The following is a 25,966-nucleotide window of genomic DNA, read 5'->3' as shown; positions in this document are numbered from 1 at the left end:
CTGCCTGCAACAACCCCCCAGGGAGCCTGGGAGTCCCCACACTGCTGCTCTGCCCCAGACCCAGCAGTGCAGGAGGGGACAGCGGCTTCCAACTGTCCCCACATGCGGCCAGGCACCCCAGCAGCACAGGGTGCAGCGGCCACATGCACCGGGCACAAGCAAGTTGTGCGCAGGCAAGTGAGCAGCTCCTTATCATTAATCACCCCGTGATCATTTCCGCAGGGAGGCGAGCTGAGCGCCACAGCCTTGGTGAACAATCATTCTTCCTTGCCTGCATCAAGTATTTGCTTGATTGTGTTTGCCACCAAGAGCAGATGCACTCAAAGTGCCGTTGATCAGGGATAGGAATTAGGTGGGCATATTTCTCCTCCTAACAGTGCTGTCAAGCCCAGCTGTAAGCACTAGTCTCCATAGCACCGTGCACAGCTCTACCTATGCGCTGCTCACTTGGTGGCCACAGCGCCGAGCTGTGCCAGCACCGAATTGCTGCTCCCTTCCAGCTCGGATCTGCTCTTGGAGAGCCAGAACAGGGAGAGGCTCCTGCTGCTGCAGTGCCCGAGGGCAGTAGCCAGGGCAGCGCTGGGGGCTCTTGCTACTGAATGCTGCAACTGGACCAGAGTCCTCACGGAGCCTTCCCTTCTCTCCCAAACCCCCTCCCCGTGACTCACCTTCTGCACCATGATCACCGCCTCTTGGGTGTTGCTGTCTGTGGTGACCCTGAACATCTCGACCCCCTCCTCGTCCTTCACCTGGTATGTCATGTCCGTGTTCTCACCGACGTCCGAGTCCTCTGCCTTCACCCTCCCCACGGCGGTGCCCACAGGGGCGGTTTCCACCACGCTGAACTGGTACATCTCTAGAGAGGGGAGAGCACTGGTGTCCCTACCCAATCCGCTGCCACTGGTGCTGCCCTGCCCAGCTGCCCAGGAGCTGCCTGAGCCTCAAGTACCTGCACCCTGGGCACCCCACTGGAGGAAACCATGAACCCCAGGCAGAAATGAGGGTGCAGATGGGAGCAAAGGGGTTTTCCGTCAGAGAAAGGGCAGGTTCCTATACATGGCACTACCCTTTGGTTGGCACATTCTCTGGCTCCTGGCAAACGTTACCGCTTCCAACTTCCAGGAGCCCTTGGGCCAACAGCCCCTTCCAGCTGCGGCTCTGCCCTTGCACAATGCCAATAAGTGCCCCAGGCTCTGCAGCTGACACGGACCACGTGGCCTGGGAAGCAGAGCTGCCTTGTGCCCATTCTGCTGTCTGGAGATGCAGAGCATCACGCTCGAGCGACACAAGCAGCAGCCTAGAGACACTGGGCGCCCCTGCCCAGGCTCCTGAGGGACAGGAGCTGGAGCAGGTGCTGCCGAAGCCTCTCAGACTTGTGTCCCTCCCTGTGCTGCTCRGGGGCACGGGGAGCAGGCAGGGCCRCCCTGTTCTCCTCGTCTCGTGCCCCCGTGGYCCCCAGCCCTGCACGGGGAGCAGGCGCGTGCCCGGGGGCTGCAGGGTTGGCCTGGGGTGGCTCCGTCCCCAGCACTGCCGGGTCAGGGGCCGCACGGGGGCTGCAGCAGGAACGTCCCCGGGATGGGGGCTGCTGGCCATGGGGACAGCTCTTGCTGCAGACCCACCGGGGGCTCCCCACGAGGCCGGGGTCTCCAGTCTCACCCGCGGCACCACGGCCCATGCCAGGACTCACTCTGTGGGAAGCGTGGCGGGTTGTCATTGACATCGGTGACCACAATGGTGACCGTGGTGGATCCCGACAGGCCACCCAGCTGTCCCGCCATGTCTGTGGCTCGGATCACCACCTCGTATCGGTCCTGCGTCTCGCGGTCCAAGTCAGCCACCGCAGTCCGGATCACACCTGCAAAGCAGAGGACAGCGTGAGCCCGGGCACGTCAGAGTGCCCCCTGAACAGGGCTGCAGGTTTGCATGGAGGTGCAAGAGCCCCAGCTGAGCCCTGGGAGGCACCAGCCCCGCTCTCCTTGCCACTGAGGCAAGGCGCACAGAGGACACAGCAGCTCAGGGTCCCCATGGCCCAGCACAACCACCACGCTGGGGCAGGCAGGGGCACACAGCAGACCTGGCCCTCCCGGCCTGCACCCGCCCAGCCCCAGCATCTGCTTGCTGGGACAGCCTAAAGAGCTGAGGATGCCTTTTTCCCACCTCTGTCTCCCCCCATTTGTTTTTTTTCTCCTCTCTTGAGACCACAAAGCTTAAAAGCATGGCACTAAACCTTCTCTTTATGAAGGACAACAGTAAAACAAAAGTCCCTAGCGCAGGTCTTTAGTTACCTGGGCTTGAAAGAATGACTAGGATTACAAAAACAAAGGGATGCGAGACCTGGAAGAAAGCATTGTAAAGCCCAGAAAAAGCCCCTTGAAGGGCAGAAGTTGTGACTTCTCTGCTAGCTGGGGCAGACCCATTTGCATAGGAGCAAAGCAGAAAACAAACTTCTGGGCACAAATAAAGGGTGCCACCTGCCCCGGTGGCACCGCGCAGGGCAATGATACAGCAATATGAATGTGCCATCATTAGCAGCACATTCCCACTCCGCATTACCTAGAAGCATCCCAAATCAGCTAGGAATCACTTTGAACTCTCCTCCAGCTCACTTTGAGTCTCCCACATGTTTAGACAGCTTTCTTTTTCTCACAGTTGTTTGCTCTTGCAGGCTTTGCTGCTCAGCTACCCGTTCTACCTTCTCTATTGCGATCAACAACCGTCCATCCTTGCTTTTCTCTACCCGCAGTCCTGCCCGGCGCCAGGGAGGAGGTTGCAGGGGCTGCCCTGCTGCGGCGGGTGGGCTCCAGGGCAGGGCTCTGGTGAGGAGCTGCTCCTGCGCCCCACAGACCCAGAGTATCACCCTTGCGCTACCAGGCACCCCAAGAAGAGCGGGTGGGCTCCGTGCAGATGCCGCTGGAAATGCCCAGCACAGCCTGTGTGTAGCAGAGCAGCCCCCGCAGCGGCCGGAGCCCCCTCCTCTGGCCGCTGCAAGGAGGGGAGAYGGGGCCTTGGGGACACATCCAGGGGCTCCGAGGAACCAGCGCCACTGCCTCTGCACTCATCTGGAGCGACCTCTTCCACCTCGGCCTYACCAGTGCCGGAGCTCAAAGGGGCTGGGAGGAACAGGGAAATTTCTCTCTTTGTCATGACATTACAGGTGCAGCAGAAGCTGGCAGCACAGTTCTGGAGACATTTATCTCTCCTCGCTTTCTGAAACTAGCAATTATTCCAGCGATTATCATTGTTAGAATTTATTATGAAGACATCACCACTGTTTCGGATCCCTGCAGCTCCCTGGCTGTTGCGGATAGGCACAATTTCACCCAGCTCCCCTGGTTCCTCTGTCATTCCAGCTCTGCCATTACCTGGGCTCTCACTGACTTCAGTCCCATGAATCAGGAAGCTCTGCCTTGTGCCTCGTCCTTCCTGCACTTCCAGCTTCATGGGCTGGGGCGGCTCATGGCCCCAGTCCATCACTCACACAGATCTGTGCCCCCACACTGCAAAACTCCTCTCTAAGGGAGCACCGCAACCCCTTAGGGCAGTCGGGGGTACTGGGTACCCTATGGTGGGGCCAGGGTCTGTGCAGGCTCCCCTGCTCCCCCAGGACTGCTCACAAGTCGCAGAATTAGGAGTCCTAGCCCTCCTGGTGCACACAGGCTGCAGTGCTGCAGCAACGGGTGCAGGTACCTCCAGGACACATCCTGGCGAGAAGCAGCCTGGGGAAGGCAGACAGGGCCCTGCACAAGGACCCTGTGCCTGCAGCTGCACAGGGCTGGCCCAGCTCATTGTGCTCACAGGCTCCTCCTGTGACAGTGCTATGAATATAAAACTGTTATTTCTGGGCAAGAACTATCTCGGTGAAATTTAAGCAATTCTGTTAATTAACAAGGTCTGAAGCATTTTATAATAAAAATTATTCATGTCAGCACAATAGTGATGAATTGGGATGAGRAGGATAAAGCTCATGTATTCACTAAGGTTGTAATGACTTAGTGGAGCGACTCATAATGATATAGCTTGTAATACCCCGTGCAAGAAGGGAGGAGAGCGCTAAGGCACTTCCCAGAGCACCTCCAAGGTCACCTGTCCCTGGGGCACATCCAGGCCAAGTGGCTCGTGCAGAACATGGCAGTTGAGAGTCCCAGCTGCTGCATGTGGCTCTTCCAGCGCACGGGGACACAAGATCACACCCAGCCTGGAGCAGCCTGGCAGCAGGCACCACCTCCTGCACAGATGGGCACCCCAGAAAAACAGGGGACTCGTACCAACGACTCCCTGTCCCAAGCCTCTGTGGGAGCAGCAGGACTGTCACCCAGGCAGTTGTTCCCTCTGAAGTCACTCGGGGCACCCCAGGCTGCAGGCTTGAGGGTCAGGGCCTCAGCAAGTCAAACCCGCTCCACCCCGTTCCCTCCTTCGTGGTGCCGCGAGGCTCAGCACTAACAGCCGCCGGCACCAAACCCACAGTCTCATCTCCTGGAGCCAGACGAGCCTCTGCTCCCAGACCTGAGCCCCAGGAGCTCTGCAAAAGCAGCAGCAAATGGTGGCAAATCCCTTCCTGGCACAGAGACAGAAGAGGCAGGGAGGGACCTGCACAGCCCTGGGCACAACACAGAAGTTTCTGCCACCATCTCTCAAGATGAACAAATTCACCTTCCTTCCAACCAGAAAAATCAAACTCCGCCCTTCCTGGACACTGCCAGCACAGCAAGAACCACCTCCAACTCAGACCTTCCTACTTTTTGACAGCATCTGTTTTAGTTGAATAATACATACACACGATGGCATCCCCTCTGGTACAAGGCACATGTGGTTTTCCAGCATGATTCAGATTAATCAGAGTGTAATTACCAGGCAAGGGGACACTCACAGCATCACACAAATACCAGCAAATCTGCTCAACAGCAGACACTGTTGGCTTATAAAAATAAAGCCGGACAAAGTGCTCAGCAGGTAACTGCCTTCCGGGAATCCCATCATTAATGGCTTACTCTGCTTTTAGATCCCTCCAGCTCCTAAGTTTGCATCCTTGGAGACCCTCCAGACAAAGCACATTCCAGCTGAGAGGAGTCACAACCATGATGCCCCACCAGTGCAGTGCAAAGCTACCACAATAAGGGACTCGCACATATGGAAGAACCTCGGGACATGTCTTGTCTAACCACAGTTCAGAATAGTCTATGTTTAACAGTATATCCAATTACTCCAGATCATGCCCAGCTGGATTTTGACCATATACAAGGATAGAGATGCAGCACTTCTGTATTAAAGAATATTCTCTATGTCCAACAGTTATCTCCCTTGCTGTATTTTGTGTCCTTTGGCTGTGTACCACTGAGCAGAGTCCTGCTCCATCTTCTCTATACCCAGGACTTATGTGCAGCATGTCCTTCCAGCCGTGCAGTTTGGATGCTGCCTTTGGAAGTTCTACCCAGCCCAAAACCCCAGCTGAATACTCCAGCTAGCAACAGCCAAGACTGGAGGACAGACTAAGCAACCACAGTGCACGTCACACTCGGGCAACACCTGCGCTACAAAGAACAATGTGAAAGACCCAGTTAAAAAGGCGAAGAACCTAAGCTGAAAGGAGCTACAGGTTTAGCTGAGCTACAAGGAGCACATGCATGTGCAAGAACAGGCAAAAAGCAGGTCAAAGCCAAGAGGGGGAAATGAATGTTTCTTCATTATCATATATTACAAGAAATGTAACACGCCAGGTTTTTATGGTTCTTTTTATGGCCATTAATAACAACGGTGGCTCCGAGAGTTATGCTGCTGCTATGGATAATTAAATCTTATGCTCAGGGCAGAAGCTGGGCCACCTGAGGCAGGGGGGCAAGCCAGGCTTCCTGCATAGCACAAGAACCTRTTCAAGTGCACGGTGGGAATGGAGCGGGGTTGGCTCCAGCGGATGCTCCGTTGTCCAGCTGCCACCAAGGCAGGAGGGGCTGAGGGAACCCCTGCTGCTGCYGGCAGTGCTGGCTCTGCCTAGCGCAGCCCCTGGGACGACTGCAGCACATCCCGCTGTGCCCGCGGGCGCTGCTCCCGCGCGCAGGGAGGCTGCAGGCTGCCCACGGCACCACACCTGCTTTATATCCCRCGCACAGACCTGCTTTAGAGGGGCCGAGGCTCCTCTGCAGCCTGTCAGTGGTGTCGCTTTTGTGCATTAAAGCAAGTAGAACAGTAAATCAAGTCAGGCCCCTGCATAAGGAACAGGCAGCTTGAGAATTAAGACACAAGAAGTCAAGGAATCAAGAAGCCTGAATCCACAGAGCAACAATAACTCACAGAGCAGCTCAYGGGGCATATTTTAGTTTATATCCTAATACGGCAGCATTAATGTTGTTGCAGGAAGCCCGGCTTCAGCATGTCCTGGCTTGCACGTGCTCTTAATGGAGCCTCCTCATCCCGGCAGCCCAGTTCCAGGCTTCCACACAGTCTCAGACTAACAAGATCCCACCTGGATGCGAATTTTCAGTGCTTACCTGTCATTCTCTACTGCCACTTTTTAACATAAAACAGTCCAGACCTGAGCAGAAAGCACAGTGGCTGCAGGGCAGCCCCCGGCCAGGCAGAGCAGTGCAGCCTGCTTCACACGTGCCCCCCCAGCACCAGCCTCTGACCAGAAAACGCTGTTTTCCACCAGGTACTCTGCACAGGTGCCAGCTGTGCCCAGAAGCTGTCCCAGATTCCAGCCCTCCTCCGGCAGCAGCAGCACTGGTGACAGGCTGAGCTGTGACCCGCCTGCCTGCGCATCAGGATACGCCTGCGTTCACACAGACGCACAGGCTCAGGCACACGCACCTGCCCCGGTCTCCATACCCTGGGGCCTCTGAATTCATTTCACCCTTACCTACAWAAATATAGACTGGAAAAATCACTGCTAGCACAGACACGGGTCAGTCTGGCAGATCTGGCATCCAGGCTATGTTCCTACACCACCAAGGCTCAGCACAGAGTGGGGGTACATCACRCACCCACTTTCCAAAAAGGACGGCAGCGGCCCAGCAAGCTTGTCCTTCAACAACTATCATTAAACTCTGGGTACTTTACTGCATGCTTTGTGCCTTAAATACCTTTATTAGCCTTTGAGTGTCTTCCCTCCCTAGCAAGCTTGCAAGACTCACATTAAAGGTAATGAGAGTCACACTCCTGGGAGGCAAGGAGAATATATACCCCAACATCTCCTGGTTATGGTCTACTCTAACCAGTATGTCAGAGCATCATCTGCTAGAGATTTATTACAGATGCATTTTACAACAGGCTCTATTATAAGTTATTAAGGAATAGAAGAGTTTCTACTGTTCTTTCATTAAATATTAATAGAACATTTATAAACCAATCCTTAATTTAAAGTGTTACCTTTAATCAAAGCCCTGGTGATAACAATGCGGCCTTTGGTTAGGGCCCTCTGGTAGTATTTAAACCTTTCACATTGAGGTTTTATGTGCCTATGGCAGGCACATATTTGCTCCTGGCAATGAGCAGAGCTGCGGAGGGTGGCGGAACAGGGCAGCCGTGCTGGGAGCAGGTCCCGCTCCAGGCACTTCCCATGGGCACTGCATGCAGGGGCAGCTGCCGCCGGAGCTCAGCGCTTCCTCTCCAATGCACAAGCGTGCAGGGCAGGACTCYGGCACACACATCGAGTGCGGAGGGGCAGGCGCGAGGCCAGGACCTGCTCTCCCGCCACCTCTGCCCCGTCCACCCCACGGTGCCCACTGGAAGCTGCTCACCTGTTTTGCTGTCCACAGTGAAGTGCTGCTCGCCCTCCAGCACGCTGTAGACCACCCGCGCGCTGCTCCCATACGTGGGGTCGTCAGCATCTGATGCCATCACCTGCATCACGGATGTGCCTGCAGCAGGGACAAGAGGAAAACAGATGAAAGCAGGAAGAAGCAAGAGCATAAACCCAGGTGTCAACGCCGACAGCATGTGTTCACTCACAAAAGTGAGCAAATAGCTGTGTGTATGTGCACCAACATCTGCCCCAGAGTCCACGGCACCAGGTCTCCCAAAACATGACCAAAAAATGCCCTTTTGTCCTGGGGAACAGCTGGGGACCATCTGGGAATGGCCCAGGGACGAGGCTCGAGGCTTGGTGACCAGTCTGCCCCTTCTCTGACCATCACAAGTTGTGCGGCCAACTCCAGCCCACRGAGGGACCCGGTGCCAGGATCTGTTCCCAGCTCCAGCTCCACCTGTGCAGCAGACAGGGAGCTGCTGGAGACCAGGAGAGGTGAACCTGCCTCCTGCCCAGAGCCAGACACAGCACCACGTCCTCATGCTCCACACGTAGCAGGGCAGGAGAACTATAAATTGGATAAAAGTCCATCAAACCACTGCAATTAAGTTATTGATTTTCAACGCTGCCTCATTAAACTGGGTGCTTCACTCTGCCTGTTCCTGTGATGGCTTTAATTTGACATCATGTTCAATTTGACAAAAAGCAGGACCCAGGACATGAGAATGGGGCGGGGAGCAAAGGGGCCGAGAGCTGCAGGAACAGGAAGGGGAGGAAGGAGAGAAAGCCTATTCCTGCCTCCAGGTATCCCTGGACAGAGATGCTGTGGCCCATGGAGACCAGCTGCCTAGTCCCACCTATCCAGATGTAGACTCAGAGCATCCCTGCCCTGGGGGACAAGTCTGGCACCAGTCACCTCCGCAGCAGGAGGAGGTGCTGGATGTGGGAGATGAACCCTGAATTGCTCGTAGTAAACATCAAACCAACTGTGAATGTCCCGGATGGAAGACTACCACGGCCAAGGGCTGATAAGGTGGTAATTTATAAAGAACAAGATCCCAGAGAAGCAGCTGCAGTCAAAAGGCAGATTGTGCTTCAGAGATAACCAGCCTGGAAGGGAGCTGAAACCACCCACAGGGAAAATGAAGAAAAGTGGTAAAACCGGTCCTTGTGCCTTCCTATGCCCCCTCTGCAGACCCAAGCCCACAGGCAGTCCAGGCACCAGCAAGTCCAGGAGACCAGGGCAATTCTGCAGCAGCCCAGCCTGGGCTCACACTGCAGGCACGAGGCAGCAGCGCTAAAGGTGCAGCTGCCAGCAGCAGGGATGCTCCCCCACGATCCAGAATTCTGGAAAGGGTTTTCACTGGAAAAGCAGCAAGCTATTACCATGGCTGCTTTTCATCCTTCCTGGCCATCTTCTCAGAGCTGCAGCTCTGCTGATAACACGAGAATCTCCCTCATCAGTCTTCGGCAACAAGCTGGCTCAAGTCGACTTATTTATGCTCCGCTGTCTTCAGTGAAGTTACGGCGCATCTCTGCCAGGCACGTCCCCACTATGCCGAGACAGCACTAGCCTCCTGCCTCACCAGCAGCCTTGCTTCTCAGCAAGGCTGTGCACCCAAATGCTGGCCTTGCCTCCTTCTCACCTCCTCGAGGCTCTGCAGGGGCCTCCTGCCCCCAGGCAGTCCCAATTCCCCCACACCAGACCTGCACTGCAATCCCTACCCTGAGCCCCAGCAAGCTCCTGGGAAGCCCAACAGCAAGCAGAGGAGAGAGGGCTTGGTAGGAGACCCTCCATGCCAGACGCAGCAGTGCCRTCACCCAAGGGTGCCGCCCAAGGGTGCACCAGCCTTGTGCCTCACGCTGCCTCTCTGCAGACCCACTCTCCTGAGGCACTGCGCAGTTTTCCCACTAATCCTTCCCTGCCACACAGCAACGCTCCATGCTGCATTCAACCCAACGCTGCACACCACTGCACGGCAGGGAAGACAGGACACTCATCGGACAGGCAGGTCCTGCACCCGGTTTCGGGCCGCATCTTGCAGCGCCCTGGCTGTCGGCAAAGGAAACCCCAGAGCAGCAGAGCAGCCGGGCACCCGCAGTACCCGCAGCCTCTGCCAACGCCACCAGCCTGGCATGAAGAGCGCTCTGCCCCTTCCCGCTGCTCCTGCACTGGGCAGGCAGCCACCAAGAACTCCCTTTGTACACACCAGCATCCCGGCACCATGCTGCAGCCTGCTCAAGGCCCCCCAAGCATCAGCAACCCAGGACCCTACTTCCAAGGTCCTAGATTCTAATTTACTGCTAAGGCCTCGCCCCCTCCTCCTACAGGACCCCAGAACACCGGCTCCCACGCCAGCTCCATTATTAGTCCCTGCTCTCCAAGCATAGCGCTGCCCACCCAGTGCAGCCTGTACAGCACTTTCCTGGCATCTGCCTCAGCCATAAAAGATGCAATAAATAAAATCTAAACATCATGTGCTGCATAACCCACACCCCTTAACTAGGGATCCTGAGCTCATGCCCAAAGAAATATTTAGACATGAAAAGAGAAAGAAAGATCTTATTTCCCTCTTCCCCCCCACCAGCTGACCCCAAGAAACCAGAGGCAACCAACAATTTTACATAAAAATTAATGAGGCTGCCAGGCTCTGCCTTTTACTCTCCTTCTGCAAAGGTGCAGCCCAGCAGAGCACATCAAAGAGCATTTCCCACTGCAGCCCCGGCCAAGGCCCTGCCTTCCAGGAGGAAGCAGCCCCGCTGGTGCCCAGCAGTGCACCTGCGGGCAGGGCACAGACCACGGCTGCCGGCGCCACCGGGCTGCGCATCGCTGCCACGAGCCCCGGGGTGGGCAGCCCTAGCGCCTTGGATGGATGGAGCAGGGCTACGCAGGGCTGGAGCGGCACCATGCCCGCATGCAGCGCTGTGCCCCGCACACAGCGCCTGCGGGCACAGCTGGCCATAGCCACACTGTACTTCCCTTGGCTCCTGTACCATTCCTAGGCTCCCCTGGGAGCCAGTTTCCTACTAGGGACCGGGGGAGGCAGCTCTCCACCTGCACACAGAAGGCTAATGGCTCCAGACCACTTACTATGCCACTCACTCCAGACCATTTTAGCTAAAATAAATGTCAACAGGCAAACTCTAAACACATCCAAGAGCAAAGAGACCCTGCAGAAAATCTACAAGCAAGCCAAAGGGATCTGTCACTTCCCTAGGGACAGAAATACAGCCAGGCTGCAGGCCTGCAAAGAGGTAAACAAGCAGCAGCAGACAACGCGTGTTGGCTTTGGCCATTACCTCTTCACCTGCAGCTCCCATCTCTTTCCCAGCACACGCCAGAGCCTCCCACCACTTTCCAAACCATCTCCAAGTCACAGCCAGTGCAACGCCCCTTCAGAGCAGCCTCTGAGCACAGAGCCCTGAAGAGGGTCCTGAAATGGCTGCAAACACAGATATGCTCCAACACCTTGCACACAGAGCAGAGGCAGTGCCTGGCAGGCAAACACACCAGGATGCCCCCAGCTCAGCAGGGGCACAGACCTCGCACAGGCAGCAGCACTGACCAGTGCTGATCCTGAGAGGATGCAAGGAAAGCCTCTCTCAGTGGGCAGCACCAGCCTGATACTCCTTCCTATTCCTCTGATGAGGCTGAGCACTCCTCAGTTTGGGAAAATCCTAACAAACCTGCATTCAGCCCAAGTAGCCACGCTCCYGCAGGGGGAACGCAGCCAGGGCCACTTCCAGCACTTGTTCAGAGGCTCAGGGCACTGTCCCAGGTTGAAGGACTCTCTATCCCTGCTCAGAGCCAGGCACCACCTTGCTGTGCAAGTCTTTTGCCAACTCTATGAGTCATTTCATCGCCATGGAACACAAAGGAGCCCGAGAGCAGTGTCTGGTCAGGCAGAGCCACACATCCCACACTGGTGCTGGAGCTCGGGGCTCCCACCTCGAGGCCTGGGTGCTATGGCGGGGGCTACTCAGACTTTACAAACAATCAAGTCATCAACCTTCACACAGCATCTGGTGCACCCCAGGAGCAGGCAGGCAGAACACTAGGGAGGAAAACAAACCAGGGCAGCTTAAAAATTACTAGAGCAGAAATGAGCTTCCTGCAGTTTCAGGAACATTCTGACTTGGTAGAAAGCCAGGCCGGACCCCGGGGGAATTCACTGCAGAGCTCTCACACCCCTCAGGACAAACCCCGGGGAGCTAATCTGGCTATGGCAGTCAAAAACACACGAGGGAGCATCCTTGGGGAGGTCTGGCAGACACCAACCAGAAGAGACACTCCTGCACTCCCAGCACCAAGCAGGTATGGTCAGGGGAAAAAACCCACTGCGTGGGGGCTCTGCGCACGGTCTCTGGAGGAGAGGGTCAGCAGGGACTCCAGACCTTACCCCGTGATACACAGCACAGCGCAGAAGGGTTGGGGGGTCCCACGAGGGCCAGCGGGCAGGGCCAGGCTGCCTCCTGGCTGCTTGCTACCCCAGTCCTTCCCAGATACACACTCCAACTTTAGCACTTTCTATTAAAGAAATCTACCCATCAGGCTGCCTACGAATGTTCTGGCTGCATGTTAAACGAGTCTTTTTCTATTTCCAGTGTGGAGATTAAACAATTTCTCTCCACAATAATCACTTCTGCTTTCAGCCAGCTTTGTGCTGGAGTCAGAGCTTGACCCCAAGTTTCTGTCTGCACAGCCAGATCATCTCTAATCTGGACTTGGTGCTACACAGAAATAAGGAGAGCAAATGCAGCAAGGGAGGAACACAGTACAGATGAAAGGACACGTGTTTCCCCACCACATCCGTTGCTGCCTGCTCGCCGGTCAGCCCAAGACGAGCTCAGAGCTGCAGCACCCGCTCTGCTCTCAGCGGAACTCAAGCAGGAGGCAGCACAGAGGATGCTCACGCCCGTGTGCGGCAGACTGCAGCTGAGCAGACCCCAGGGAGCTCCAGAAGGGAGCCCAAAACACATCTAAATTTAGCATCTCCTATTACAAGGTGAAGCTCCCGCAGCTCCCAGGCAGGTGGCTGCATCCCTAGTGGTTTCTGTCCCGCCTTCTCTGCGGCTCCAAGTCTCCTCTTGCAAACTTTTCCTTTCCCATTTGCAGATATTTAAGGTGAGTGTGGATAAGTTCACAAACGACAAAGATATTGATATTCACTGAATCTATGAAAAGCAAATATAGCTCAGCAAATTCCCAAACCGAAGCTGACTGCTGGCTGGGAGAAGAAAAGCATCACAGATGCATAGTCTGTTCCTAACGCACCCACAAGCGCCCACTCTTTGGCCACTGTCAGGACAAGATCCTGGAAGAAAGAGACCTTCAATCCACCCTAACACAACTATTCTCCAACTCGAGCAGCATTTATGCTGTCACTATCCAAACCGGCTGTCCTGGCCCTAGGGCAGAGCAGTCCCAGCTACTCAGCAAGAGTTTGAGCAGTTCTCTCATTACTTGTCATTCTCACTTAGACACTGGGAAATCAAATGACTTTCCCTCCCAATTAGCACTCCTTCATTATGCAAATAATGTCCTTTGATCTGCTCTTTCTGTCACCAAGCTGATCTGGCCACATTTGTTTTACTCCTCTTTGTACTCCAGGAAGGCACCCAGCTCCGGGGGCTGGGACTTTGCTGCTGGCAGGGACTGGAGAGCTGCAGCTGACAGCTACCGTGAGCAGGAGGAAACCACCCACGCACCGGCCCTAGGCACCAGCCCAAGCTGGGGATGGGAAGCAGGAGCATGAGAGGAGGAGGAGGCAGGTCACCCTTGCTTGTCAGGCTGGGCTGCAGAGCAGCAGAGGCTCGGAACAAACAACAGCTCCCTGCAGCCGTGCTCCAAGCTGGAGGACATTCCACTCCCAGCACCTGCCCCATGCAGCCCCCTCCACAGCGGGTAGCACAGCTCTAGGTTCTGGGGACCTGGGAAACACCTTCACCCAACCAAGCAGAGACTGGACATACCGCCGGCAAGTCTCCTGAGCTTGGATTACCTCTTGCATCAAGGTTTCAACAGCTGCTCCGTCCTCCTGCCCCAGGTGATCCCCTCTACCAACAGGCAGGCACAGGTAACTACCGATCAGCTCTTATGGAAACATTCCTTGGATCTAGGAGGGATGTTCTGCCCATCTCGGTCAGAAAACCATAATCAAGAGCAAAGCCCCAGTCCCAGYCACACGAGGACAGGTCACCCTAAAGCAGAGCACCCATGAGAACAGGTCCCACAGGGTACTGCTCATGTGCTTGGCCAGGTCCTGAACTCCACCCCTCTCCCTCCCCATCCCACACCCCAGCAGTAGCCCCCCAGGCTGCACCTTATAGTCCTACAGCACCCTATAACCTTACGGCACCCTATAGCTGAGCTTGCGGGCTCTAGCACCAGCAGCCCATCTCCTGCTGCACCCCATGTTGTGCTGCGCACCAGGGCCAGTTGCAACGGAGCACTCAGAGCTACCATGGGGCTGCCTCCCTTAGCACTTGCCCAGGCTGGCTCAGCCCCATCGCCCGCTCTGCCTGCTCCTGGGTGAAGCCCTGGCAGTGCTGGGAGCCAGCAGGGGCTTGCAGGAGCCACAGGCAGGAGCCTCCAGCTGAGCACTCATGCTGGGGACCATGTGGCAGCAACCGTTGAAGAACTGTACTCCCTGCCCATCACCCGGTCCCGCCAGGCCAAGCCACTGGTAGCCCCTCGGTAGTCGGGGCTGCCCAGGCTGTGGGCGGCCCCGCCAGGCAGAGCGAGGGCAGAGCGCACGTGGGATGCGGCTCCCGCTGCGAGCGCGCGGCTCGGAAGCACATCCCACGCCGCTTGCAACACTTCTCCTTACTTTTAACTTCTGAATATTTTAATTTGCAGGAATTGACTGCTTTCATGTTCTGAAACCGTGTTTCTTTCTCCCTCTGATCTCCAATTTCGCATAGACACTGTCTCCTTTGATATGTCTTGTTCACATCAGTCTGATCAGGCAGCTCCATAATTGTTAGCGATTTTCAAAGAATTGGGATCCTTGTCTAATACCCGGAGTTGAGAATTCCTGCCTTTTTTTAAAAGTTGTTCAAGCAAAATAGATTAATTTAATTTCCTTCTTCCCTTTGGGAATGGGATGCCTCCTGTTTTGCTGCCTACACGCTGGCTTTCATTTCCCCAGGAGCGCCTGGCCACAGCTTGAGGTGGGAGAGGACTTGGGCAGGGGGAGGGAGGAGGAAGGGGAGCTCGGCAGTCCCGGAGGGAGCTTGGGATGCCCTAGGAGAGAGGGGGAAGCTGCTCTGCCACCACATGCAACAACCCCCGATCTCGGCCGGCAGTGAAAGCCCACAGCGCTGCAGAGCCAGCGGGCACCGTGCGGCTCCAGGAGGGGAGGGACAGCGCTGGGGCGGCCCGTGACTGGTGTCTGTCCCTGCTGGTGGTCCCGGTCCGCCATGGCCGATGCCGTCCTCGGACTGCCCCCCCACCGCTGCAGCACACGGCAGCTGGCGCCTCCCCAGCCCGGCCCCGAGCTCCAGCCGCAGCCTGCAATCGGCTCAAGGATTTATCCACTTGTTTCTCCTAAGCCCCCTTATTTACTCTTCCTTCCCTGCTGCCCAGGCAGGGATTTGCAGCGCCGCGAAAGCACAACGGGGGCACAGCCACCCGCACCTACCGATGGGGGAGAGCTCGGCCACGCTGCCGATGTAGGGCCCCTCGAGGAAGCGGGGCTCGCTGTCGTTGATGTCCTGCACCTTGATGATGAACTCCGACTCGGGCTCCAGCAGCTGATCTGTCTGCCGGTCACGCGCCTGCGCCCGCAGCGTGTAGAAGGTCTTCTGCTCCCGGTCCAGGCGCTCAGTGGCATGGATGTCGCCCGTGATCTCGTCGATGAGGAAGATGGTGCCCGCGCCCTCCCCAGAGATAGTGTACTTGATGGAGCCGTCCCCTTCATCTGAGTCCGAGTGGATCTGTGGGAAAGAGGCAGAGGGGGGCAGCACTGGGGCTGGCACAGGGAGCTCTACCCGGTACCGCTGCCACCCACATCCCACACAGAGGAACAAACTCACTGCATCCAGGCCACGCGGGACATCCCAGGCCACTGGTGTCCCCACCGCACAAGGAGCCCTTCTGACCTGCCCAAGAGCTCATGCACTCACCACATGTCCTGCCTGGGGCTGATGGCTTCCAAACCCACACTCAGGATGGAGGAAGCCCCTGGGAGATGCTTTTGTAGCCCTTTCCCTTGCAGCTTCCCAATTAACACAGCATTTGAAGTCAGGGAAAGAAAGGGTAAATAGCAGCTCCCCATGGACAAGGAGCTGACTGGAAGCCAGGCCAGGCGTCCACTGATCATTTTATTGGTGGCATTAAACTGAGTTATGAGGTTTTCGCAATCCAGCCACTTATGAGAAATCTATTAACAGTAACTGGACAGGCTGAATGCATTTGACAGAGCAGCGCAGCGCTAATTGGGACCATCCATAAGAGGACCAGTCCTGGAAAGGCTTCGTCAGCCGCCTTCGTTTGCTCTCTGCACTTTCTGCTTAGAATCAGCAAAGTTGCCAAAGAGAGAAAAAAAAAAAAAAAGAAAAGAAAAAAAAAGTCCATTAATCGGCTAATGAAATATGAAAATGTTTATGGGCCATTCAATCTTCCAAACTGCCGTTCCATAATCCACCTTTCAGACACACAGCTCCACCGGCAAGAATTTATACCAGAGCTGCCTCTTTTTACGAGACCTTCATTATATTTGTCTTGTTAGATACAGTTTATGTATTTATTTCAGGAGCGAGGGGCCCCCACGCCAGGCAGCCCGATGCACTTTGCACCACATTCCCCAGGGAAGTGGCTGCCACCCGACAGGAGGCACGGAGGCCCGTTGCTGCCCTCGGGCCGCTCCGCGCTGCAGCCGCCAGCCTCGCTCCTGCTTCAGCAGGACGGAGCTCCAGCGAGGACGGGACAGCTGCTCCGTGCTGCAGAACCGTGACCCCTGCACCTCCCTAACAGCGATGAGGGCGAGCACGGAGGCAGCTCCGGCACCTCCCCAGCCCCGCCACGCTTGCAGCCTGTCCTCCTCATGTTTGTTTGGCACCAAGGGCACTCGGAGCAGATCCCCGCAAACTGGAAAGCCACGAAGGAAAATGGAGCCTGGACTCAAGACGCTGAGATTGATTTACAAGGGAAGATTAAAAGCGCTAGATCTGTGTGGCTTGGCTAAAAGGAGGCTCACGGGGGAGGGCACCCCGGGCGCTGCCGCGGAGCGCTGGCCTGTCCGCCTCCCAGGGATGCCCTGCACGGGGCGACGCGCACGGCTGTATGGGCTGCACGGCACCCAGGGGCCAGGACGGGGCCCAGCGCTGCCGCCCACACCACCCAGCTCCCCATCGGGAACAAGCCCGCGGTGGCTGGCACCTGCTGGGAGACCCGAGTCCTCCACCTGCTCCACCTGCTGAACAGCAAAGTGGTTTCCCTGTCCTAAAGGGCTAAAACCAGGAATTTCATGAGGCTGTTAATTACTTCCTACTAATTAAATCAAAATTAAATGCGAACAGAGGTGCATATTCCTTATTAAAACCGATTAAACAGAAAGCACGGATACACAAATGAAAAACGACTCTGGGGCTGAAAAAGAAAGCAAATCAAACAAAAACTAGCCCATAATAAAGGCGCACTCTGTTTGCTCCAACTCATAAAGCCTGAGTTCATCAATTTTCTTTAAATATTAGCAACTTAATTAAATCTGCTTTTTTTCCCTTTAATCCTCTCCTCTATCTAAAATAGATCTGTCCACATGCAGAAGTTTGTAACTAGTGCTGACCCCATAATTCTATTTAAAAAAACCAAAGAAATCCACATCAAACTGACAGCAGCCTCGGGGGAAATTACAGTTCAGAAGAAGGATTAGCTGGAGAGCCCAGATTTTATGGAAATTGTATTGGCCCTTCGAAGAGCACGTGGAGAGGTACAAGGGATGCTGCGGATGGCCAGACCAGCCAGTCCAGCAGGAGCCTCAGACACTGGCGGGGCGAAGCAGGATGCTGCAGATCCCCCAGGCCAGGCCAGGCTTGCACAGGATGGGCCAGCGCCCCCGGCTCCATGGCGCCACCAGGGAACATCCTCCCCAGACCCAGACCTGCGTGGGCCAGCGGCTCCTGGCCCTAGGGCTGCACTGACAGGGAATTGCTCTGGGTCATGCTGGCCATTGGTGACAGTGGGGAAGGGCTGTGGAAGGGACCACCCACCCGGAGAGCTGGGTGTTAGCTGTAACTGCATCCAGCACCGCCCAAGTGCTGGCTGCAACGGACACAAAGCACCACTGGAACCCACCTGGCACGTGGTCAAGGACCTGTGTTTGAGCCTTCTCCAGACTCGGACATCCCCGAGCCCCTTTGGGCACCAGACGCTGAGCACCTTCCCCACCGCCCCACGGGGACCAGGCCAAGAGGCAGAAGTGCCACAACACCCTCCTCTGCCAGGAGCAGGGACGGGATTTCCTTGTCACGCAGGAGCAAGGCACCTGCTCTGCCACTGCCTTCTGCATGGGAGATCAGCAAAGAAACAGACATTGCTGCCCTGAGGGTTCAACAGAACCTGTCCCTACAAGCACAATCCTTGAGGGGCCACAAGCGACCTCAGAAGGTGGGATCAACCCTATCAAACCCCAGCAGAGACGTGGCTCCTGATCTCCCCATCCTTCCACCTGCCCCACGAGCCCACCACGCAAGCCCCTTCCCCACCCACCCACCCCCTGCCATGGGTCCTTCCCCCGGCAGGGACCCATCAAGCTTGCCTTACCTTGCCCACATACAGCGGCTCCGTGCCCGTGTACTCTTCCACCACGAAGAACTGGTTCCAGACCCAGCCACGCTTCACTCTGCCCCCAGCCAGCAGCGCAGGGTCCCCCGGCTGTCCCAGCACGGGCCCCCCCAGCTCGGCTTGCAAGGCCCAGGCCGCGGGTGGCAGCAGGGCGCAGCACAGCAGCAGCACGGCCCAGGGGAAGCCCTGCAGACCCTCCGCCATCACACTCCAACAGGCTGCATGGACAGGAGATTTTGGGCAGGCAACTGGCATTCTTTGGGAAGGAGGAGGAGTAGGAAAAGTTCACACCAGCAGCGTGCAGCTCACTGGTCCATGCAGAGCACCCCCATCCCGCTGCACTTCATGTCCTGCTGCCGCAGCACTCCCATCCCGGCAGGACAGAGGTGCATGTGTGACGGGGGCTGCCCGAGCCCTTGGCTGCTAGTGCAGGTGTGGTGGGTGCCAGCGCCTCACGGGCTGCGCGCAGCTCTCCAGGGCAGAGTCCGCAGCTGGCATGTCCCAGGAGCAGGCTGCACCGCTCTGCTCGGAGCGGGTCGCAGCCCACGGCCCAAACGGGCGCGCTGGAGAGGCGAGGGGCAGCTCCTCGGCGCAGTGCTTGGCAGCAGTGCTAGCGGGGTGAGCTGTGGCAGCCGCTGCTCACCCGGCCCGTGGCAGCCACACGCTCCCAGGCAAGGTGTCCTGCAGCCCGGGGCCTGCAGCGCTCACGCTCCTGGTGCCCATCCTTGGCAGGGGGACATCCTGGCACCTGGCGAAGATCCTTTGCCCATGCGATGTCCGTCACGGCCATCTTCCAACAGTTCATGCGGGCAGGCATAAGGCAGCTGGCAGCATCTCCAGGAGCCTAGAAAAGGCCAAGGTATCAGTGGTGGTGCAAGAGGCAGCTGCGTGCGCCCAGCACTGCCCCATGCCAGAGCCCAGCCTGTGGTGTGGCCACAGTTGGGACACCAGCAGCAGAGCAGCAAGCGCACCCCAAGTTCTCCTCACCTTGGTGGTTTCATGCTCTAGCAGGACATGAGCAGCAGTGCTCCAGTATCTGCAGATGGTGCCTCCCCGCAGCACTACCTGGTGCAGAGGGAGCACCCGCCACGCTGCAGATGGGCACAAGGGGACCATGCTCCACACCACAAGTCCAGAACTGCCACTGCCCGGGTGCCTCGGCACCATGGGCTGTGCTGCACCAGGCACGGGCATGGGCAAGGCTCCCTCCAGGAGACACCGGCTCCAGCAGCAGGAGCTTCCAGCTATCCATCATGGACCCAGTTTCACTTTCCTGGCATCTCACTCCTAAGGCCCCAGGCTAAAAAAGAAGCAGCTTGGCTAAACTTGAGGCCAAAGTATTTTGCAGAAAGAATATAGAGCGAGTGTCACCATTTGTGCCTCATTTGGGTGTCCACATACCAGGCCTCCATGCACACACGGATCTTCCACACACACTCCTGCCAGCTCATACCTGCAAGCACTGCACTGTGCACTTTCCGCAGAGKGCCAGGGCTGCAGCATGCTGTGCCAAGAGTCGCGGTGCTGAGACACCAGCCTCCCCCACCCACAGCCCCCTCAACACAGGCAGCACGGAGCCAAAATGGGCTGTCATTATTAGCCATGCAAGGCTATTGTCAATGGAAAATAAAACTCTTCCTGCTGTCAGGCCTCCCTGTGCACAAGCAATTCTTGCCACTGCTGCAACAGGACCAGGTGCTCTTGCAACCTGGCAAGAATGCCTGCAATCAAACAGCACGAAATACTAAGCACAGGAGACTGGCGACATGGCCTGGCTTGTTCCCCCCATCTGAGGTTTACTGGCTAGAGCAGCTGCACCCTTCATTGACCAAACTTTTATGGACAAAGAGGCAAAGGAGCAGAGGCTGCCCCACCTGCAGCAGCTCTGTTACGGTGCCAGCAACAGAGCAAGCTGTTTTACCTCACAAACAGATGCACAGCAGATATACACAAAAAAAMTGAGCTCTGCTGCCATGCTCAGCACCTCTTCAGCTTCTCACATTGGAGGAATTTGTGGCTATTTTGGAACGAGTCTCCTAGACAGCAGGAGGTGCCAATAAATTGGCCAGCAGAAGCCACGTGCCAAAGAAAAGCTCCAGGCCAAAACACGGGGGAGACTAAGTGTGGGACAAATGGCCCACCCCTGCTCACGCGGCTCAGGGACAGACGTGCATCTTTCCTCCTTCTGCGGGCACTGCATCCTGCAACACTGCTGCACTTCACRAGCACCGTCTCTAGACAGGTACAAAAACCCTGTGCAAGGGAATGGTACCTGCTAAATGCAAATGCCAGAAACAGAAATGAAGTCAACCGTTCCTTTGTGCACGTTCTCGAGAACCATCACATACGCAGAGCCTCGGCAGGGGCTGTCACCAGCTGCAGAAGCCTCCTGGCATCACCCCAGGGCCCACACTTCCTGCCACCCCACCACTCAGTGCTGGTCCGAGGCCCCCCACCACGAGGCAGAGCCGCTCTGCAGCCAGCTCCGCTCCGCAGGGAGCCCAGCACAGACACCAGGGCGCAGCGCAGCAGGGACAGCTGCATGCAGTCCCACCTGCCCCCGGCGCACTGGCCACGCAGAGCACCTCAACAGCAGCTCTACGAGGGCAGCGAGAACCTCCCTGGCCCCACACGGCACCACCAAACATCCAAGTCAACAGCACCCACAGCARGGTGCTGAATCTCCTCCACAGTGTGAAGAGCTGCCCCACCACGTGCAGGGATGGCACTGCTAGTTATCCAGAACCACACACTGTGCCCTTCTGCTCAGCCTTGTCAGAATTACAGTGTATAAACCAAGGCAACTGCATCCAAAACGCTGTCAATAAACCACTAAGTGACACTTTAAACAGAGCCACGCAGGGAAGGCAGAGAGCCCACGAGGGCAGAGGGCAGGTGACAGGCCGGCCGTGCTGGAGGAGCGCTGTGCCCGGCACCGCGGACCTGCCCACAGTTCCCAAGGCAACTTGCTCGGTTCCGTTGCATGCAGGCGCTGCCGAGCGGGAGAGCCCTGCTGCGCACACAGGGCCGGGCTGCCGTTGCTGTGGGAACCACAACCCCTGTTTAGAGTCGCTGCCATTATGGAGCTTTTTGCACTTAACAGTTTACTTGTCTTATTGCTATATCTGAGCTAATGCTGTTTGCCAGCTGCCATCTCACCCTGCCCAAGTTCAGCACAATTTGCCTGAGTGGTTGCATGCTCTTGCTGCAGGCAAGGGGCATGGCACATCCTCTGGATGCTCTCAGGTCCCAGCCTGAAAGTCCATCTACCTGTTTTTTGGCAGATGTCGGTGCTCAGCTCGTCACTGAAGGCGCTTGGTGCTGCAGTGTGGCTCTTCCCCACCCCAAAGCCCTCTGCTTCTCTCTGCCAAGGGCACAGCCCTCAGCAGCAGTCAGAGCTGCCATGGGGCAATGCTCTCACCTCCCCGGGGGCTGTGGCATTGGAGCCACTCGAGGACATGCACGCCCAGCCTCCTGCATGCGCCACAGCATTTGGGGCTACCCAGGGACACCCGGAGGGCCCAACGTCCCGGCCAGGACTAGCACAGCACCATGAGCGAAGTCAGCTCCTCACCCTCAGTTTTTATTCCCACATCACTAAGCAGCCCCCTTCCCGAGCAGCCAACTGTGCCACATCCCCGCCGCGTGAGCTGGGGACTACTGCATTGCTAGCGGGAGCTGCTGCGGTGCCAGGGCTTGGAAGAGGGCACCGAAGCTGCGACGCCGAGCGCGGGGCTCCCGCCCGACACGGCCACCCTGCTCCTCGGTCTCTGCTGCCACGCGCGGGCACAGCGCTCGCCCCTCCTCCCTACCAGCCCGCACGCTCGCCGTGCTTGGCACAGTCGTACTGTACATCATGTTGACAGTAGAAATTACATCCTGAGCTTATGTTTTACACTCTGCTCTGTCAGAACTCACCGCAGCCCAGTGATCAGGACAAATTGAATAGCATCCCGTCCGTGTCAATATTTATTTCATTTCACAAACGCAGCCCGGTGCAGAGGAGTGCGGGCGAGGGGCACACAGGCAGGCAGCAGCACCCAGCAGAAGTGCTGCCTGATGCAGCTCAGCCCTTCACCTCTATGCTGCAGCGCTGCCCAGCTGGATGCCAGCCCCAGAGCGGAACAGCAGCACCCGCCACCCAGGAGGAATTTTGAACCAAAATGTCTGGACGCAGCCCCGCAAGCACCAGATGGGCTCCTGACAGCTCAGCTTCAACTTTCCGCACCCAGCTGAGCTGCTGCAGGGCAGGTAGAGAAGCACCAGGGAGACAAGAGAGGGAGATGGAAGTCAGAGGCACATCCTGGTCCACAGCCAAGGTTCTGCTTCCAGCAGGTTGGACAGCAGCCTCTTCAGGGATGGCTCAGGGCAGGGGTTGGACACAGTAAGGTTCCTCTGCCTTAGGGGCTGCATGGCCCCCAAAGAGGTCCCAGCCCTCATGACCCAAGCATGTCCAAAGTGTCAGCCTCGGGCAGCTCTTTCACCATGGCCAGCAGCAGGGACAGCAGCAACGAGGGAGCCCAGCACAGGAGCAGCACGTTTCAGTCCCAAGGAAGCAGCTGAGGCCATGTGCAGGCACCAAACAGCAGCTCTGTGACCTTACCAGTGCCAGCTCAGCCCTGTCCACACTCTCCCTGCTCCGAGAGCCCGGACAGCCCCACGGGCCCCACAAACACCTCTCTGCATATGCAGCAGTGCCAAAAAGCCTGCAACTGTCTCGCCAAATTCTGCCTTGGTGCCACCTGCAGTGCAGCAAACAGTATATAGCTACATCCTCTAAAACAGGATCCAAATCCACTTAATGCTTCCCTTCCTGGGAAAAGGAGCCGTCTGGCTACACACACACTTGCACTATCTGCTGTATGGAGGCAATACCGGCAAGGCTGCGGCAAAGCTTTAAGATGGTTCATAATCTCCAGGCCTAGGGCTAAGTCATGAAATTAAGCTCTCTGGAGTTCACTTTCTCTGCTCGATATTGTAAGACAAGAGAACGCAAACAGACATTTCCTTTATGAACTGCTCCTCAAAATCTACAGGAGAGAAAGGAGGCAGTTTTGCCAGACATGAGTCTCTGTCAACTCCAGACTGGGCCTCACCACAAGAAATCTCCAGTGCACAAGTGTCCAGCACCCCATGTACTGCTCTGACAGCACATGCCAGCAAGGCACTGATCCAGGACCCCTGCATCCCTCCAGCCCCATACCTGGGCACAGCACCAATCAGCAAAGCTTCTCACCCGGGCTGGACAACGGAGCACCCAGGGCAGTCTCCAGTTCCAGCCTTCTGCCCTACCAGGCGGTTCTACTGCTCTAGATACCGGGTCCACACCACCGTTGAGGTGCTGACCTCCCCTCAGCACCATCGCAGGGACACATTCTCTCCACCAAGAAGCCTCTTCAACTGCAGTAAATGGCCACACATGACTAATTCCGCAAGGCACAGCAGTGCCAGCCAGGGCAAAGCCCCCTTGCATCAAGAGCAGTTACAACCATGGCCACTGCACAGCAGTGACCCATCCCACAGCAGATCCCATCAGCATTGTTGCACATAAGGTCCAGTCTTCTGAAAATACTAAGCTGGATGAACCGTCAGAATAATGTGGTGCCATGGAAAAGCTGAGCCTAGAGAAGTTGTCCTCTGAGCTCTGTAGTCCATAGCATCCCTGCATGCATTCATGCAGAAGACATCATTTTATTGCCTTTCCAAAAACCAAATATATTTTATCAAACAACTGATAGACATGGTTGCAGATATTGATCTAGATGACACATATCAGCCTTTACAAATAGTAGAGATAAGTGGTCAAGGGATTCAGAACTGCAGAGTTTGAAAGAGGATATTTAAATTGCTTTTATTTTTTTACTTATGCATGAAAGGCCTTTGAAACTACAGCTACCAGATGAACATATTCCAAGTGCACGTCCAGGCAGTGCAAAGCAATGCTAGATAGTAATCTGCCTTTCAGCGAGTCTTCTGCCCTGATCCAAGCCACGCAACACAGGGAGATAATGATAAATTGAAGTTTTCTCACTAATGTCACCCTAACCCCAGCTTTAATAACAGGGCAAGAAGCCCATTGTACTTACTGAAAGTTTAATCTTGCTTGTCCTTGAAGTAGATCTCTAGGCTTGCTCTTTCTTCTGTCTTGGAATTATTCTCTCAGCAGGGAACTTCCTCTTCTGCTTTCCTTCTCAGATGAACTTGCACGCAGCTCAGACAAAGCTGTTTTTTCCAGAGGAATTTCTACCTACACGACGTTCAGGACTGTATGACTAAACATCCATTTTCTCCCTTCTTTAACATTGCTTTAAGTTTAACTATAGCCCCTTTGATGCTGCCTTGAGGAATTCACATAGAAAGGATGCAGCAACTGTCAGTGCAGGAGCTATTCACAGCCTTTTCATTTCTCACGCTCAGTCACATTCTGCTATCAGACACACTAGGAGGAACAATATTTGTTATAGCTCTTGCCCAAGCATTGTTTAGAAAAAGTATTTTCAAAGTTCAGGTTTTTCTCCTCCAAATCTACTTTGGTCCAAAATTCAAAGAAATATTAATTGCAAAGAAAATCTCAAAGCCTGCCTTGGGGAKGGTTTTACAGCCATAACGGTCTCGCTCTGCAGCAATTCTTTTCCAAATATGGAATTTTCATGCCTTGTCTACGTGAATACAATGCTTTAATTTGCCTTTAAAAACAAACTGAGGAGGCGAAAGCGAAGACAGCTTCCTGCGATTCTCGGCACATCCACGATTCCCTCTGCCCAGGCCCTGCAGAAGCTTCCCCAAGTCAAGGMGGCGGCAAGGAGCCAGGTCACTCACAGCACTGGGGCACAGCAGGGACGCGGGGCTCATACCTCACCAGCACCGCAGCCATGGGGAGCATGATGGGCTTGACAGAAAGGCCGGGTCCCAAGAGCCGAGCCTGGGCATCCAGACCAGCCCTCGGACAACAGCAGACACGGCGTCAGCGCCCACAATGCACGTCCTGCTGCACCAGTGCATGGGGAGCCTGGACACCTGCCCACGGAACAGGCAGGGCTGATCCCAAAGGACAATTCAAGGAATCACAGGATATGCGCGCCTTTTTTTTTTTTTTTTTTTTTTTTTTTTTTTTTTTTTGCATCTGGGTAACAGTCTGAAATAAAAAGAAAAAAAAAACACTTGGGCACCAAGATGAGACAGGGCCTGGCTACATTTTGCTTTGCACAGAAAAGCTGCCAATTGCCTAGCGCTGCAAACACCAGCACCCACTGACGGCTCCATCAGGGAGCAGACCAACAGCAGGGCTGCTATAGCTCAGGTCCTGCCCAGTCTCTCATAGAGGCAGCAGAAGAATCAAAGTTCTCAGTGGCTGGGGAAAAAAAGAAACAAAAATTGCCATGAACCCAAAACGTGGCATGAAATGTGAAAGGAAAAGCAAGTGACAAGTTCAATTGCGACCT

At 55.9% G+C, this 25,966-nt stretch overlaps 1 protein-coding gene across 3 annotated transcripts in view; it reads right to left on the bottom strand.

Moving 5' to 3' along the window:
* The window catches only part of CDH22 (cadherin 22), a 42,002-nt gene extending 16,943 nt beyond the window's left edge, over window positions 1–25,059 (bottom strand). For 2 of the 3 annotated variants that reach the window (XM_026042093.1, XM_026042095.1), the window contains exons 1-6: window positions 24,611–25,059; window positions 18,504–19,368; window positions 15,382–15,676; window positions 7,731–7,850; window positions 1,688–1,855; window positions 669–856 (exon numbers count right to left, since the gene is read on the bottom strand). In XM_026042093.1, the coding sequence (XP_025897878.1) occupies window positions 669–856; window positions 1,688–1,855; window positions 7,731–7,850; window positions 15,382–15,676; window positions 18,504–18,779 (1,047 nt within the window). In that variant the 5' untranslated portion in view covers window positions 18,780–19,368; window positions 24,611–25,059. Of the gene's footprint in view, window positions 1–668; window positions 857–1,687; window positions 1,856–7,730; window positions 7,851–15,381; window positions 15,677–18,503; window positions 19,369–19,977; window positions 19,996–24,610 lie in introns of those variants that run through there. The other variant, XM_026042094.1, reaches the window with a different exon arrangement.
* Between the last annotated feature and the right edge of the window lie 907 nt (window positions 25,060–25,966).

Source organism: Nothoprocta perdicaria, unplaced genomic scaffold (assembly GCF_003342845.1).
Source record: "Nothoprocta perdicaria isolate Ctin4 unplaced genomic scaffold, notPer1 scaffold_3, whole genome shotgun sequence".
Taxonomy (NCBI): Eukaryota; Metazoa; Chordata; class Aves; order Tinamiformes; family Tinamidae; genus Nothoprocta; species Nothoprocta perdicaria.
The sequence above is the reverse complement of the archived record's forward strand: the minus strand, read 5'-3'. Positions and strand labels throughout refer to the sequence as shown.